Consider the following 15,770-nt stretch of genomic DNA (forward strand, 5'->3'; position numbering starts at 1 on the left):
CTGTTACAGCTTTTTCATTCTTTTCTTTGGGCATTTTGCTAAATAAGGAACAAAAAAAAAATCCCTGTTTTTTTTTTAAGGATTTTTCATTCTTTAAAAAAATATTGTTCAAAATAATTCATGAATAATTCTATTACGTAATGCTGGGCTATACACTCCAATAGATTATGATCAAACTGAATCAAATAGAATTAAAGAGAAAAAGATGAAAGGGGGAAACATAATCCCTTCAAATCTGCAATCGTGTTAACATAAAAAGGACCTTCTTTTTTCTTTCTTTTTTTTTTAAATCTCTCTACCATAACATATATAGTATCTGTTGTCAAATGTTCTCATTGTAATGAAAAAAAAAAATGCTTAGTTCAGCTTTTTTCTTTAATGACCTTACTTGCTCAAAATGCAGAAAATGTCTATCCACATATTGAATAATAATAACTAAACTAAATGGACTACAGTATTTGACTGTGTCTAACGTTCTTCATCTTCTTGTTTGTTTGTTTCGTGTAGTACTGGATGAAAACAGATACACAATGGTGCATTGTTTGCAGTCTAGTCTCCAACAGCTTCTTGTGAAGTTTGTGAAGCCTGTGATGTTTAAACTACACAGCTGCCTTTAGCATACAACACAGGTAGAGTTTTGACACTGTGGAATGGATGAGTGAAAGCTGCTGACAGGAGAATGAGGTTTAACTGACAAGAAATACAATGCTCACTGAATGCTAGTGTTGTTAAACATTACTGATAAATAAAGAACGGCTGAAAGAATAAATATGTGGTAGTTTTGTATGGTGGAACTGATACAGCCTGTGATGCGGTGTATACATGTATGTGTCAGTGATGGAGCAAAGGTGGATATCTATAATGTGCATGTTAAGGTGTCTTTTATTGGCAAAAAAACAAAAGAAAAAAAGCTTATTATAAAAAGAAATGGGGGGAAAAAGAGACAGCAGAGTAGAGCCCAGTTACCACAACAAAAAAATAATTGAAATGAAAAACAAACTAAGCAACAAATTAAGAGAGCTGTGACAGGAGGGTGGCGAGAAAAGAGAAAGTGTTGCTGGCTAATTTCAGTTTGCTTCACTTGATAAGGAGCATGTTTCTGCAGAACGATGCGGTGGAAGCAGTGGTTGCAGGAAGTCTTGCCTCGGGAGGAGGGACAGGGCACCTGGGGTAGGGTACCTGGGGTAGGGCACCTGGGAAAATGCACTAAAGATAACATTTTCTGGAAAATGAAAGCAAATTTGAGCAAGGAAGGGGGGCCTTGATGCTTTTCTTTTGTTCATTTTAAGTGGAATTTTTGCTACTAAAATGAAATCACCTCATATTGTGGTGCACTGGGTGCAGTCTGGTTACACTCTGCTGCTGAGCGATCTGCCTCTGGGTTGGGATGCGTTACCATGGCTACGGTAGGTTCAGAGGCCACCTTCTTCTCCGCTTCCTTGCTGTCATGACATTGGGCAGATGATGCTTTTTCCTTGGCGTCATTTTCAATTTGCATCTGGCGAAGTTTGGCATACTGGGCCTTGAGTTGTAACGTCCTGGAGTCCTCCTGCCCAGCCGACATTGACTTTGCTTTGGGACGAACAGAGGGCTCGGTATCGCGTCTTTTTGTTTCCACACTGGAAGGCACTGATTTGGGCGACTCACCAGTCGATGATTCCGACAGTGTCCTTACAGGAGAAGAAGGTGCCACCGTCATGGCCGTATTGCGCAGAGCTGAGGTACTAAGGGAGCGCGAGTCCTGGATGATCTGTTGCTGCTGCACATTGTAGATGCCTTCCGGAGGGTGGAGGTCGTGATCCTCTGGGGAACTTGAGAGATTAAGGTTCTCTGCAGACTTCGCCATCCTGCCCTGGTTGGCCACACTACCAGAGCGCTGCGGGATAGTTACCTGCTTGGCATTGTTGTTGACATTACCATCATTGCGGATGAACAGCTTCTTGGTCTGCTGTGTGGGTGAGTCCATGCAGCCCCGAGGGGGTTTGGGAGGGGGATCTGATTTGGAATTGGGACTGTTTGCCTTCTGTGCACTATCTCCCTTCTCATGGTCCCTCCTAAGAAGCCTGGCCAGGGCTCCACCCATTTTCTTGGACTTTGACTTTGAATTGCTACTACCCTGCTGTCCACTTTTAGAAGGACTTCTACTCAGAAAGGACTTTTTGCTTTGTGATTTGGTCACGGGGGGCTCAGGTTCTTTTGCTACCTTATCACTGGAATGTGCAACACCCCCATTGCCTACTGATGATTCAAAGTTCTGTGAATGGAAGGATCCATTGACTTCTTGAGGGGTGTCTTTGACACCAAGGGATGGAGTGGATTTAGATGTCTCTTGTGATTTGATTGTATTTGTGATTGGAGGGGGATCAACAGACACGGCATGAATCAGGCAATCAGCAGAGGTACTTGGGACGGCACACAACACTTTAGAGCCGGCAGCAGCGCCCCCACACCCACCCACCTCACCCATCTCTCTCCTTCCCACAGTCCTCTCAGACTTCGCCACTCTCTCAACCACATCAGGTTCAGACTCGGTCACAGATTCAGTCCTGGACTCAAGGGGGGCTGTGGCCACTGGCTCCACCCTATCACTAGGCACCTTGTTGGTGGGGGTGGTCTGTGTGCTGGACCATGTGATCTTCTTGTTGCTCTGCTCCGGCACGGGGGATGCCGGGAAGTGTTTCCTCGGTGGAGGAGGAGGCGGTGGACCTTTCTTCTGATTGCTGGCACCCGTAGCGGCAGCTTCCTTCTGCGCCTCTCGTTTGGCTGCCTTCTCAGGCGTGATGATTGGAGTCATGGTGTCGTGATTCTCCTGGTCAAACAGCTCTCGCAGGGTACGCCTGTGGCGCACGGTGTTGGCGTCAACGTTGTGCGTCTGGCGCAGGGCTCCCTTTGTCTCAGACAGTGTCTGCTCAAAGAGGTCCCTTTCCAGAGGGGACTTGAATCGGTGTGGTAAGTCATGCCGGACCACTGGCTCAGCCTGCAATGTTGGGATGAAAATGTTAGTTGAAAGAGTGCAGTTAGAGGATAAGAGAGAGAGAGCAGCTAATCACCAAGCAGTGTATCAGAGAGTCTGATAAGTGGCAATATATAACATATGCCTCAATGTACAATGCGCTAGTATACTGACATGTACATGTGTGGCATATAAATGAAGGTGATGATCTATTGCAATGTGAAAATGCCGCTATAATGAAAAGCTTAATGGTGCAAAAGTGATGATGGACTTTAAAAACACACAGACAGGAAAACTCTTCATTACATACATGTATTCATCTAGCTGCACATGTATTACATGATTACTGAGAAATCATATTAATTTTACAGAGTATAATACAGGTATGAATCAGAAGGCTACACGATGTATTGCAGAGGTATATAATCCGATATCTGCTTGATAACATCCATCAGATTTCATACATGCCTGCATGATGGACAAATTGCATGCATTAAGTGACAAATGTAAGTAACATGTTCATCTTTGTGTGTGTCATACACTCCATAGACTTTCAATGCAAAGCCCTGACAATGCAATACATAAAAGGCAGTGAATACTAAATTCTAAATTGGATATTCTGTTCATTCATCATGACCAGTCATTCAAATAACATGAATCTATGGGACATGACGTCATAACAATACACATTGTCTGCCAGAGAGTTTCTGATGATACAATACAATGCAAACTTGCCTACAACTTGTGCACCTTCAAACTCGTCCTATTTTGGATGAGTAGACTCAATGGTGCTATGGGACAAGGTAAATATTGACTTTTATCATCCACCTGAAGAGCCTTCAATGGGATACACTTAGAATTTACCCTAAAGTCTTATCTACTGACACTGCTGAACATGAGAATATGCCATGTTCAAAATTGACTTGATCTTGTCACCATGTTAGCTGAGACAAATGGAAATAACCTTTCTTTGTTTCACTATCTCCTTCATTTTCTCTATCTCTCTCACATTTTTAGTAAGCCATACAGAATTTTTCAAGGGACTGAATAGGAAATAGTAAATCAGTGATGAGTACGCGTCACACATTGCATTGCAATATGAACAGTGACATGTGTAAATACATTGTACTTGATGAAACATCAATTCAAAGGATCCTACCTTCTAATACTTGACATGAATCAAACATGTATGTGTGTGTCGGTGGGAAGGGGGAGGGGGGGGGGAAGGATCCAAAGGTAATGAAATTTTGTAAATTATACTTCAAGTATTGGTAACAGCTGTAAATCTGTGTTGATAACTTCCTTCTATGTTTTCATATGTAGGCAACTATGTTCCTTTAACCCTTTAACCCACTGATGATGACAGGCTGATTTTGCTATACATTTAACACACATTTCCCATAGACACCTGCTCAAGTATGCTTGGGACAAGTCTTCAATAATGGGTTAAGCGAAATCACAAAACATAGCCACAAAATGTATTTCTGATTTTATCCTTAGCAAAGTCCCATCTTCAAAAATCAGCACACACTATGACAACACTACGCTTATCCAAACAAACTTCAGACTTGTGAGAAGAGGGTGGTGAAGCTGGAAGTTTATACCAGTTTCATAAATTATTCTTTGGCTTGGACAACATGTTATATCATTGCACTTGTTTCTTCCTAGGCCCTTAATGTGATCATGTCATAAATATTGTCTGCTCTGTTGTAGAGGAAACACCTAAAGCAAACTTGGCAAGCACTGGTGTGGATGAATCTTATTTCATCTTCCTGCAAAGGTTAGAGTCAAGCTATGTATGCTCCACTGGCTCTCATTCAACTTTAACTAGAACAGAGTTAGAAGGACAGGGAAATGGGAAAGGGGGTGGAGGCAAAACCTAGAGGTGAGGCTAATTTGGGTTGACTGCCATGGTTCAAGTTTCAGTGAAGATGGTTGAATCAAGATGGGTGAATCAGGCAAATCACAAAGGGAGAGGAGTAAATTGAACTTGAATGTCTAGGATCACTTTGGGATCTTACACCATGACACCAAATACATGTACCATCAGTAACACAGCTGGCCCATAAATCTGTCAATATGTCAAAATTGTGATGACAGATGACACATTGAGAGTTGGGTAAAAATGAGGAATTATGTTTCTATAGAAATTCAAATGTATCAGGAATGCTGCTACTGTACTGACATGCATTTGACTGGCAGCTATCATGCAGCGCAGCCTTGGCTGTAAAGTGAATTTATACACTGGACTGAAATGAATTGAATCAAACTTTGTGTTAGCTCAGAATCACATACATCTGAATATTTTGCATGTCATTTCATTTGTATACCAGGAACTTGTAGTATAGCCCCCTTCCCCCCCCCCCCCCCCATTTTCCTGGTATTCCTAAAATCTCCCTGCCCCTAAAATCCAATCCCTCAATGTTAATGATGTCTACGTGCCAGTGAGTGTGACACCTTGCATCCCTATTGGCTCCTGGCCAACCATGACCTTTGACCCTATAGTTTTCTGGCATGACAGGTGAAAAGTTGTGGTGAAGATTCCAAACTAAGCAGAAAGTTTAGTTTGGAACGGATACTGGGTCATGGTGACTCAAACGGATGTTGCACCACATAAATAAATAACACTACATCATATGGTTTTAACTTTTACCCTAACAAAACAACGCATCATGGCCATAAGACAACACTGAGGTGATAAACTCACTCAAATTCATCCCAAGGAAACAGAATGTTACTAAATCAGAAAGGGATTTTCATATTTTCACTTCATTGTACTTAATCTGCAAACAGTGAGTGTATGATTACAGTCGTATTTCAATAAATTTGGTGAATAGAGCTCATCTAGTAGTATTTCTGGTTTTTCCACTAGAAGAAAAAAGGCATTGCAATATCTCTCATTGTGGTAGATCTTAAACAGGCTTGTAAGAAAAGCAAGGACATACTTTGGAAACTTTTAAGGTAAATGAATAACTGATCAAGCAAATCATTTCTGAATGATATTGATGGGGGGGGGGGGTTGATTGTGGGGTAAATACTATCAAATAACCCTGCAAGAACTACAATGTCAAATATGTACGATGTAACAGCTCCTAGAATAGATGTAGTAAAACCTTCTTGATGCAGTTTAAGTAACCATCATCAATGCCTGATTGGATGTTACACAGTGATCTGTTAGCTCTGGATTTTCAGAAATAGGTGATATTGAAGTACAGGTTGTTTAGAGCACAACAGACAATTTTAATAGGTTATGTCATTATATTGTTCACTTATGCATAGATAATAAGTACGGTGTAGCATATGTGTTCGTCTTTGATATTATTGACATAGCATTGCAGAATATATCATCTATTGTATAATATATCTACGAGGATGAAGGTATACATTACCTTTAAGTTACAATTGCATTACATCTTTGTAAAATGGAAATGAGTTATCCTCCTTGGAAAATAACCAATTAGTACTTTAGTGGTTAATTATTTGAATACTGATGTTGATTAATCATTGTATGGTGGGTTCTCATTGTAAATGGGCTAATGATATGATTTACTCATTCAAAATTAAATTGTTATAGCTTAAACCAGGGAGCTGTGGGACCCACCTCCCTGCTCAAGCACACTTTTATTAATTATCTATAAACCTCTACTGCCCTCCAGAATTCACTCAAATACACTTGCCAAGACAACAAGACAATGCTGTACCACAGTCAGGAGCAGAGCATAATGACATTAAGAACAATACTTGCACGAATATGATCATGATATGGCCAGCATAGTAAAAATAAAGCAAGCGTTATGATTAAAACAAAACCAAAAAAAAAAACCTAATCTTACCACTGAATATATGAAACAAGACAATGAAATGAAACTTGGCAAACTTTACCTCAAATACGGCTAGCATACATAAGTTATGACTGCAAACGCAAAATGGATTACAAAAGGCAGAATGGAAACGATGAAAAGTCATTATCTGAAACATCTGAAATGATGTAAAAATGAGACTTCCTAGGATTTTTACCTCATCATCTAGAATGGTCTGGCACTGGACCACAGCAGACTGTGGGTAGGGTGCTGTGTCCACTCTGACCACATGCTTACTGGTCAACGTGGAGGATGGTGAGACTGAGGCTGATGTCGGAGAGATGACGTATGGCTCATCATGTGTAGCAGCCATCCTGCAGCATGTAACAATCATGGCTCTCTATTACAAGGTATGTACATCACAGCCAAAAGTTTTTTGTTTTTTTTTTGACATTTCTAACAGCCATTTTATGTCATAGATCATCAAGACTATTCATTGAACACTGGATAACCGAGTCAACTTGTACAAAATAAAAACACACTGTTTAGGATACATATGTTCTTCAGAGAGCAAAATGCCACATATACAACTTGTTTCCAGGATGGGGGGGGGGGGGGGGGGCAATGAATTCTGCAAATGCATAATAAAGATGGCAACTTACTGGTAGTTACAGTGTACTCTCATTGTAATGAACACAGCTCCAACAAAGTTTTCTGCCCGTAAAGTAAAATGTCAGGTACCAAATTGATTATCTACAATTTGGACATATTAATATATATTGTTCAGCTATAACAAAATTTCAAAATAACGAAAGAAAACTGCCAATCCCCTGGACTGTCTAATTAGAGTCCCCTGAATACTGGCTTGAGCTTGCAACATGAGAGCTGTGAGAAACCTGACCTCTTGAGTGTGTAGAGAGTGCTGGTGACTTTCTTGCATCTCTTGAAATGGTCGTCTAGTCGCTGCGGCTCATGCTTCATCCAGCTTCATGTAAAAATCACAGCCATGAAGAAAGATCAAAGAAAGAAATGAATATATTACAGTAGAAATAAAAGAATTGTCAACATCTTCCTCAATCTATTCATATGAAAGCAGTCTGTAAAAGGCTGACCTAGAAAGGCTGACCTAGAAAGGCTGACCTATAATGGCTGACCTACAAACATCATGTTAAACAATTCCAAGTCTTCATTTTCCTCTTCCTCTTCTTAGTGTGTACCCACAAATTAATAGAAAAAGATTAATAAATCACTAAAGTAAAGCTGCTAAATCCATACAAAGGTATTGCTAATAGGCCTACCTCTAGTTTAATTAATGTTTCTTGGCATAATAATGATTACTAAGCTTCTTATTAGTTGTCTGTCTCATTTCTGTTCTTCCAGATTGTGGATGTTCAAAACACCATTAATGGCATTTGTGTTCTATTTGTCTGGATGGAGATGCATGTCCACGAACCTCTTATGGGAATGTACACTGTTGCATGCATGTATGCTCACATACTGTTGTCATAATTTCAAATACAACTTATGAAATGATTTAGTGTATTTTCTTGTACAGCATCACATCAAAATGCTAGATACACAAACTTTAACATGTCTACAATATATCACATGGACTGTATGAAAAAAAAAAAAAAAAAGCCTGGAAATAACAGATTCATCTATGAGAAGCAAACCAGAGCTAAATTCCCCACTAGGCCATCAGCCAAGTCAAGCCTTTCTTATGTTGGTCTCCTGCTTCCTTGTTGAATCAAATTCACTGCCTTTCAAGATTTATACCAACACAAATTTTCATAATAATTATGCTACAGTATTTCATGAAATTGTACTTTTCCGTAGTTATACACATACTTTGATGATTTGCAGCAATATGATTCCATTTTGTTTTGATCTGAGAAACAGAATCAATGCAAATAAGCAAACAGATGTGTCAAAGACTCTGGGTTTCTGCAGTAGCTGTATTCCAATGACAGTGATTTCTACCACCAGCTTACTTTTCTTCTCTCACAACGATCTCCATCTCTCCTTCTTGCACTGTCTTCAGCTTCTCGGCTAACACTGGGAAGTTTACTGCAAGGTAGAGAGAGGTCAAGAGGTCATGATTATTAAAATCAATGATTTATCATGCATAGAGTGTTAGATTCCGAGCTTAAGACAGTATCAGAGCTTAAATGGCACATGAGCTTTATGCATACAACTCCAAGAATATAGACAGATATGATTACTAGTAACTTATTCAGATGTATATGTTGGTTGCTTTCTTTTAATTTGCTGAAGGACAATTCAGACTTGATAATCCAATGCAAAATCCTGTGAATCAATGTAAAAGAATGATGTAATAATTTTCTGTATTGTAAACAGTAAGAAACAGGGTTATATGTCATCAATTAAGACAATACGTTCAGACTGGACTAATGTCATTTTTTAATTGTCACTCTTCTATTACAACACGCAGGAATGCTTTTGTGGAAGCCTACTCAAGATGGTCATATAAAAACCATTTAGACTAAAGAGGAAGACTATTTTTCTGGAGAAATGAGGATTCTGAGACCAAAGGCATCAATACCTTTCTGTTCAGCGATTCTTCTGCTGCTGTTGCCTAGCGACTGTGCTAACAGGTCAATCTCTTCAAGGTTCACATTGCCACGCTTGTTGATTGTGTGGTCTCTCAATTTTTCCACATTCTCATCTAGCTCCCTGCATGTGGTGGCATTACAAATGAGTGAAGTGAGAAATGATTAATTTCATGATAATTATACAATGTAAGTGCAATCAGACAGTAACCAGCAGAGAAGTAATGATTATGTCACATAATACATGACACAAGTAAAAGTACTTGTATGCTGCAAAAGAGAAAAGAACCTTTTCTCATCAAGAACCTTCTTACAGAAGTAAACACATGACCACATTAGTTTGAGTTCCAAATATAATAAAAAAAAAAAAAAAAAAAACAGATGTCTGTATCACAAAGGAAAGCCTTTCAATGGAAAGAATGCTATGAAACATATCATATTTTACATAATGCAGGGCATGCTAAAAACAGTGTCGCAACATGTTCTTTGATCATTGCAAAATGTTGTGAAAGCAAGAAAACTTCAAAAAACCAAATGTACAATTTGTATGGGTGGAAGAAGCAATTAGAAGTCAGCACATACCGTATATGTATACGATTATATAACTAGTTTAATATTTCAGAAAGTAGATTGAGTAAGGAGTCCAAAACTTACTTTCCTCTCAATATCTGGGGTCATTTGAGAAATATGTGCTATCTGAACATTTGCTTACAACAGTAATAGATATTTGTTTAGATCTCTCTTTTTCTATCTCATGTGTTTTTCCCTTTCTTTCTCATCTTTCCCGGTTCATCTATTCTTTTCTCTTGCTCATCTTTCTTATCTCTCATTCTCTCATCACTGGGTATAGGCCCATTATAATATAATACACACCATGGAGACTATTCTTCTGTAACACTGGTTCATTCTGTGAGCTTACCTGAGCTCTCGTTCAATGGTCTCTTGTGTCTGAAGATATCGCAGGTAATCCTGGTGCACCTTGGCACGCTCGTTCCTGATTGGATGGATATCTGAACCTGGGGCGCCCTCTAGGGCCATACGGATCTTGTGCGATGTTGACTTGAAGTTGTTGTTCATCTGTTGAACCTAATGAATCCAAGGGAATATGAAATATATTCATCAACGTCACACCACAGCTACCGATCCTGGAAAATGATTGATGTGGAAGAGCATCTGTATATTTTGATGTACACGTACATTCCAAAAACATACAGATATGCAAAAAGATAAACATCAACTCTTTCCCTGCTTGAAAAAAACAAAAACAAAAACAAAACAAAACATCCTAACTCCTACTTGATAGCTGCTACAGAAAAGTATAACATACAGGGATCAAGAGTTCAGTCTTCTATTCTTACTTATTCATCTATGCAACAAAGTAGAAGACAGTGAGATGCCAAAATAAGGTCTTGCCTAGATTTGTCTCTACCTTTAAATCTGACAGTTTAGGGCAAAGACTATCCTCACTTGTACATACAGTCAAGTAAGCTTTACATTCAAAATGAAGTTAGCACTCACCCACTTAACCTGTTGAGGACAAGCCCCGAGTATACTCGGGCAGGGGTCTATGGGAAATGCGTGTTATAGCAAAATTAGCCTGTCCTCAATGGGTTAAAACCCAAAATGGGGAGGAAAATATCCAGAGATCATTTCATTGACAGTTTGCTTCTTACCATATTAAGGTGCATCTTGCGCACTTGCTTGAGCTGCATGCGGAGGTCAGTGACTCGATGTTTCATCACCATGGCGCTACGTTGGAGGTTGACCCCTGGTCCTCTCGGGCTTGTTGGAGCTCCAGGGTGAGATGATGGTCTCAAGTGACCATCAGGGGTACGGGAGTGACCCTCTGGGGTGCGGGAGTGGAGCGGTGGCTGGTGGGTGGGGGTCCTTGGCTGCTGCGTGATGGGCATTGCATCTAAAAAACGCAGTCAAAAAGTAATGTTTTAAGGTGAAAAGAACCATTCACTGCTTCAGCATTACTTCTGATTAACTGAAAATAAAAATGCAACATTTCTTCTAATAAAGTTCAGGAGACAATTACAGCCTGTAGAAAATGTAGCTCTTTGAATACAAAATTCTTTCCCCCTTGAGATGTAACCTTCACAACATTAACAATATTTCACCAGGGAAGAGTTCATGGTTGTGAGTCAGCAGATATCAACTATTACATATCTTATTCCCACACGATAATGTAAACTTTTAAAGTTTTCTGTAATATTATACACTCTTGAGTGGGCTGGGGCTCCAGTCTACATGCTCTGTTTCTTGTGACTAATTGTCATCATTATACATTATATGACATAACATTCTCATCCAAATAAATATCTTAACAGATCAAAAACCCACACCATGTTGCAAACAAGAGTGTTGCTGTCGCAACACATTTGTCAGGTGCCTCCCACGAGATGGAGTAGGAAAAAAAAATTCTGCTAGATTGAGGAGCCATGAGAATGTTACCTGCCTCCCACGAGATGGAGTAGGAAAAAAAATTTCTGCTTGATTGAGGAGCCATGAGAATGTTACCTGCCTCCCACGAGATGGAGTAGGAAAAAAAATTTCTGCTTGATTGAGGAGCCATGAGAATGTTACCTGCCTCCCACGAGATGGAGTAGGAAAAAAAATTTCTGCTTGATTGAGGAGCCATGAGAATGTTACCTGCTCGTACAGGAGGTGCTGGTCTGTGGTCAGCTGCCGGCCTCTGGCCATCCTGCTATGTAAAACATAGGAAAGCAAAATTAGGATCATGACCTGATTGAATTTGATATGACTCTTACCAAACTAAGAATAAGTTACACCATTTTTTTTTTTTAAGGGATCGTATAGTTTTGGTTGAGACCTTACTTCAGGTTTCTAACATTTTTTTTGTGAGATAATGAGAAACTGCACTTAGGTAATATGAAAGAGCATGAATTCCAAGAGGGATTCAACATTTATTTGATGAAAATTGGCTTTGAAATGCCTGAGATATCCAATACAGAGCAATCCTAATAAAAGGTGGGACCCATCCTTTATTAGGATCGCTTTGTTTTACCTTGTTTTTGGATGTCTCAGCCATTCCAAAACTAATTTTCATCTACTAAACTTTGAATTCCTCTTAGAATGGAATGCTCTGTATTATTTTTAAGTGGTTTCTTGGTATCTCACAAAAAAGTCCAAAGCCTAATCCTCATCTCCACCAATACCATACCATCCCTTTAACATAACAAGGCGTAATACATGTTAAACATCATCATGTGATGTTTAGATATTGTATCCCTATTTGTTTCAATCAGTACAAAGATAAATATAAAGCTCAGATGTCTCACCATTAACTGTGATATTTATACAAGTGCTGGTAATTTCCACCCACTCATGATATTTTGAGTATGCATGTACATCACAACACCTACATGTATTCAAATAACATTATTTGAAAAAAAAAAATAACATGTCAATACTACTACAAACAGAAACATGAGCCTGTGGAATTCAATGTGATAAGATTACAAAGTTATGTGTGATGTTGTGTCTCACCTGTGGGGGTGGCCCCTTCCTGGGGGAGCCATTACGGGTACCAATAACAGAGCGAACCATGCCTGCAAGATTGGCAATCTGCTGCTCCATGGCTGAGATTCGTTCACTGTGCAGTTGGTGAAGCAGCAAAACAAAAACGTGACAGAGTGCTATTTCAATAGATGCCAAAGCATTTCATCAAGTTTCACTTCATGCCATGATTAGTTCAGTAACTTGGAGAATCAATCAGTTTAGCCAAACCAGTGGTCTAAAGAGTCAATCAGTTTAGCCAAACCAGTGGTCAATACAGTCAATCAGTTTTGCCAAACCAGTGGTCTAAGGCCCTTTTGGGCAACTCTTCTCACATTGATGTGTCTGAGCAATCTCATTTGTCTTCCTCCAGAAGGAAGACAAACATGTCAATCATCATAGAATTCATTTCATCTCATTTCTTACATGTTTCATTAGGGCCATCACTCAAAAACAGTGAACATTGTCCTGAGAAGTCTTCTTATACCATTATGATGATTTAAAGACCCTTCAAGTTGCCTTTAATGAAGAACTCTAGCCTAAAAACACAGCATATATGGAATATATATAATGGAATATTTCACCAGGCTGAATACATTTGCTATCTCCTAATTTGAAATTATGTGGGAAAACTGTTGCATTTTCTTTGCCTAGTAAAGCACAAGATATGTCCTAGAACTGTTAAATTTTTGTGTCAAAAGTTATGGGTGCAGCAAGCGACTGTCATGCTGTTGCATTGTTAGTTACTGAACATGCTCTAAGGTTGATAAGAATGTCTGGATATTTATGGCAGGGTGTTAAACCTCTCCTATATGTTGCTACAAAGAGGAAGCTAGCCATACCATTGCAGTAATATAGTGTGCTTGGGAATAAAATAATACACTCTGTGTGCAGTCTGTATAGCGTTTGGGATGATAAAATCTGCATTTATAAGTGGCTCCATCATGCATTATTGATCATGCCGAACTTATACATTCCACACAGCTCCTGAGTATACCTAATATGAGCCATTTTTTATGTTTGTGCTTTATTAACTAATTATCCTTTGTAATCATACTCATACTGTACCAGGAGTCCACATCAGGGGATTTTCCCTCAAGCTTTGCCAAAGAATAGAAGTGTAGAATTTACACTGTACCACTTCAGAGACATCATTCAACTGTAAACAGTCTATGTGTTATTATGCCTCTTGGTTTTGATTGTATTATTTGATCTGAAAGCAGAGTCACAGCAAATGGTATTTCCTTCACTGAACCAGTCCAGATCCAAACAGGAAATGACAACTCACTTTTACTTTAAGATTATTTGCTGTGTAAAAAAAAAAAAGTAGCTGAACTGAACATGCTTTTGAATCAACATGGTCAAATTTAGTAACAACCTTTGGTTGTTAAGATAGTTCCAACAGCTGGTGTAATGAGGCTGACAGCAAATTTGAAAGTGGAAGGGAGGAAACAAAAAATGAAACAGAAATCAATTTTATATATGAGTTCATATGATATGTGGATATACATTCAAAGCATGCAAGATGGGTGGGTTGGGTGATGGGTTGGATGTATGATTCAGCAAACCCCCAAGCTACACACATACTTTGTGTTTTCTTCCATAGAGTGCGACCTCATTGGTGGAAGTGGTGCAGGCTGAGAGTAGGGCCGCTGGGGCCCCGCCTGGTGGCCACCGGCCCGCATACCCAAGACCTCATCGACTGAGGGAGCGCTGTGAGGCCTATACATGTGTGTACAGCAATTAGTGAAGTGATGGCAGCACAAAAAAAGGTGAAAGACTTAACCCTCTTAACCCCACAGTATCATTTGAACACTACCTGGAGGTACACATACTGTACAACCAGAAATGTGTTCATGCACAAAACTTTTGCAAATTTCATGAGGAGCTAAGATTCGTGGAAGTAAAATGTACATCAAGTTTTTGTCTACACATGGCGTTTAATGCACTGACAATTTGCAAAAGTTTCATGCCACAGAAAATGTCATCAGTTCCAATCTACAAAAGTTTCAGTTAGTTAGTTGTTGTTTTTTTGTTTGTTTTGTTTGTTTTTTGTTTTTTTTTTTGGTTTGTTTTTTTGGTTTTTTTAGCTATATCTCTCACTGAAGTACATACAGTAATTGTACATGTATATATCTGATATGGCCAGAAGGTGCTGTTTAAGCTATAACAGGCCAAATAGCAGGTGTAGGTGGTGACTGGCTGTATGAGTCAGTCATTCTCCAAACACATGGTAAAAAGAGGGTTAAGCTACAGACCAACAGCTTTACAATGGCTTCCATTCTTACTATCTGAATGCACTTTTCTCTCTACAAATCCTGTGCTTTTTGGTTAATTTTCTGTTCAGTGGATGAGGGTATTAGTGATTTCTACACTCACAAAGCAGTAGCCGCTCTGGACTTAACCTACACAGTGTCATCACTTCGTCTCTCACACACATAATGTCAGAAACAGTGCATACTGTTTCCAGCCATGTTATGCATCTTGGAGACGAAATGCCTTTCTAGTTTTTGACTAAAGAGGGCACTATTCAATTTCTTGCAACCTCCACAGAGATCTTGACACTGACAAGCCCTTGTTTGTATAGTGACCATCAAATATCAATCTCAGTCAAATTTCATTGCGATAAAAATGATGATTTAATGTCAGTTTTTTGTTAATAATGTTGTTATCTGAATGTTAAGTTTGCAGTGCTTGCCATGAAGTTAATCTATATATCTCGGCATTGTTAGATGACTATGCAGTTAAGCAAAATAGCGCCCCCTAGCTTTCAATGGCTATACTGTATAAGTGCTTTCATATAGCGAGACTGGCAGCGACTAACATCAACAGCAAGTATTACTGACGCGACTCTGAGGGTGCCCCTCACTAGCTCCACAAAAAGTACAATTTTGTGAGAAAGAAAGAATGACACTCTTGCAGAAA

The 15,770-nt window shown here is 39.3% G+C and overlaps 1 protein-coding gene across 1 annotated transcript in view; it reads right to left on the bottom strand.

Annotated features, from left to right (window-relative positions):
- LOC140243852 (uncharacterized) overlaps window positions 1-15,770 on the bottom strand; it is a 172,383-nt gene that overhangs the window by 25,229 nt on the left and 131,384 nt on the right. The window contains exons 9-17 of the mRNA XM_072323526.1: window positions 12,837-12,942; window positions 11,979-12,030; window positions 10,997-11,238; window positions 10,243-10,409; window positions 9,317-9,447; window positions 8,745-8,820; window positions 7,655-7,738; window positions 6,971-7,127; window positions 1,319-2,977 (exon numbers count right to left, since the gene is read on the bottom strand). Coding sequence (XP_072179627.1) covers window positions 1,319-2,977; window positions 6,971-7,127; window positions 7,655-7,738; window positions 8,745-8,820; window positions 9,317-9,447; window positions 10,243-10,409; window positions 10,997-11,238; window positions 11,979-12,030; window positions 12,837-12,942 — 2,674 coding nt within the window. The remainder of the gene's footprint in view (window positions 1-1,318; window positions 2,978-6,970; window positions 7,128-7,654; window positions 7,739-8,744; window positions 8,821-9,316; window positions 9,448-10,242; window positions 10,410-10,996; window positions 11,239-11,978; window positions 12,031-12,836; window positions 12,943-15,770) is intronic.

This window comes from Diadema setosum, chromosome 20, assembly GCF_964275005.1.
Source record: "Diadema setosum chromosome 20, eeDiaSeto1, whole genome shotgun sequence".
NCBI classification, from domain to species: domain Eukaryota; kingdom Metazoa; phylum Echinodermata; class Echinoidea; order Diadematoida; family Diadematidae; genus Diadema; species Diadema setosum.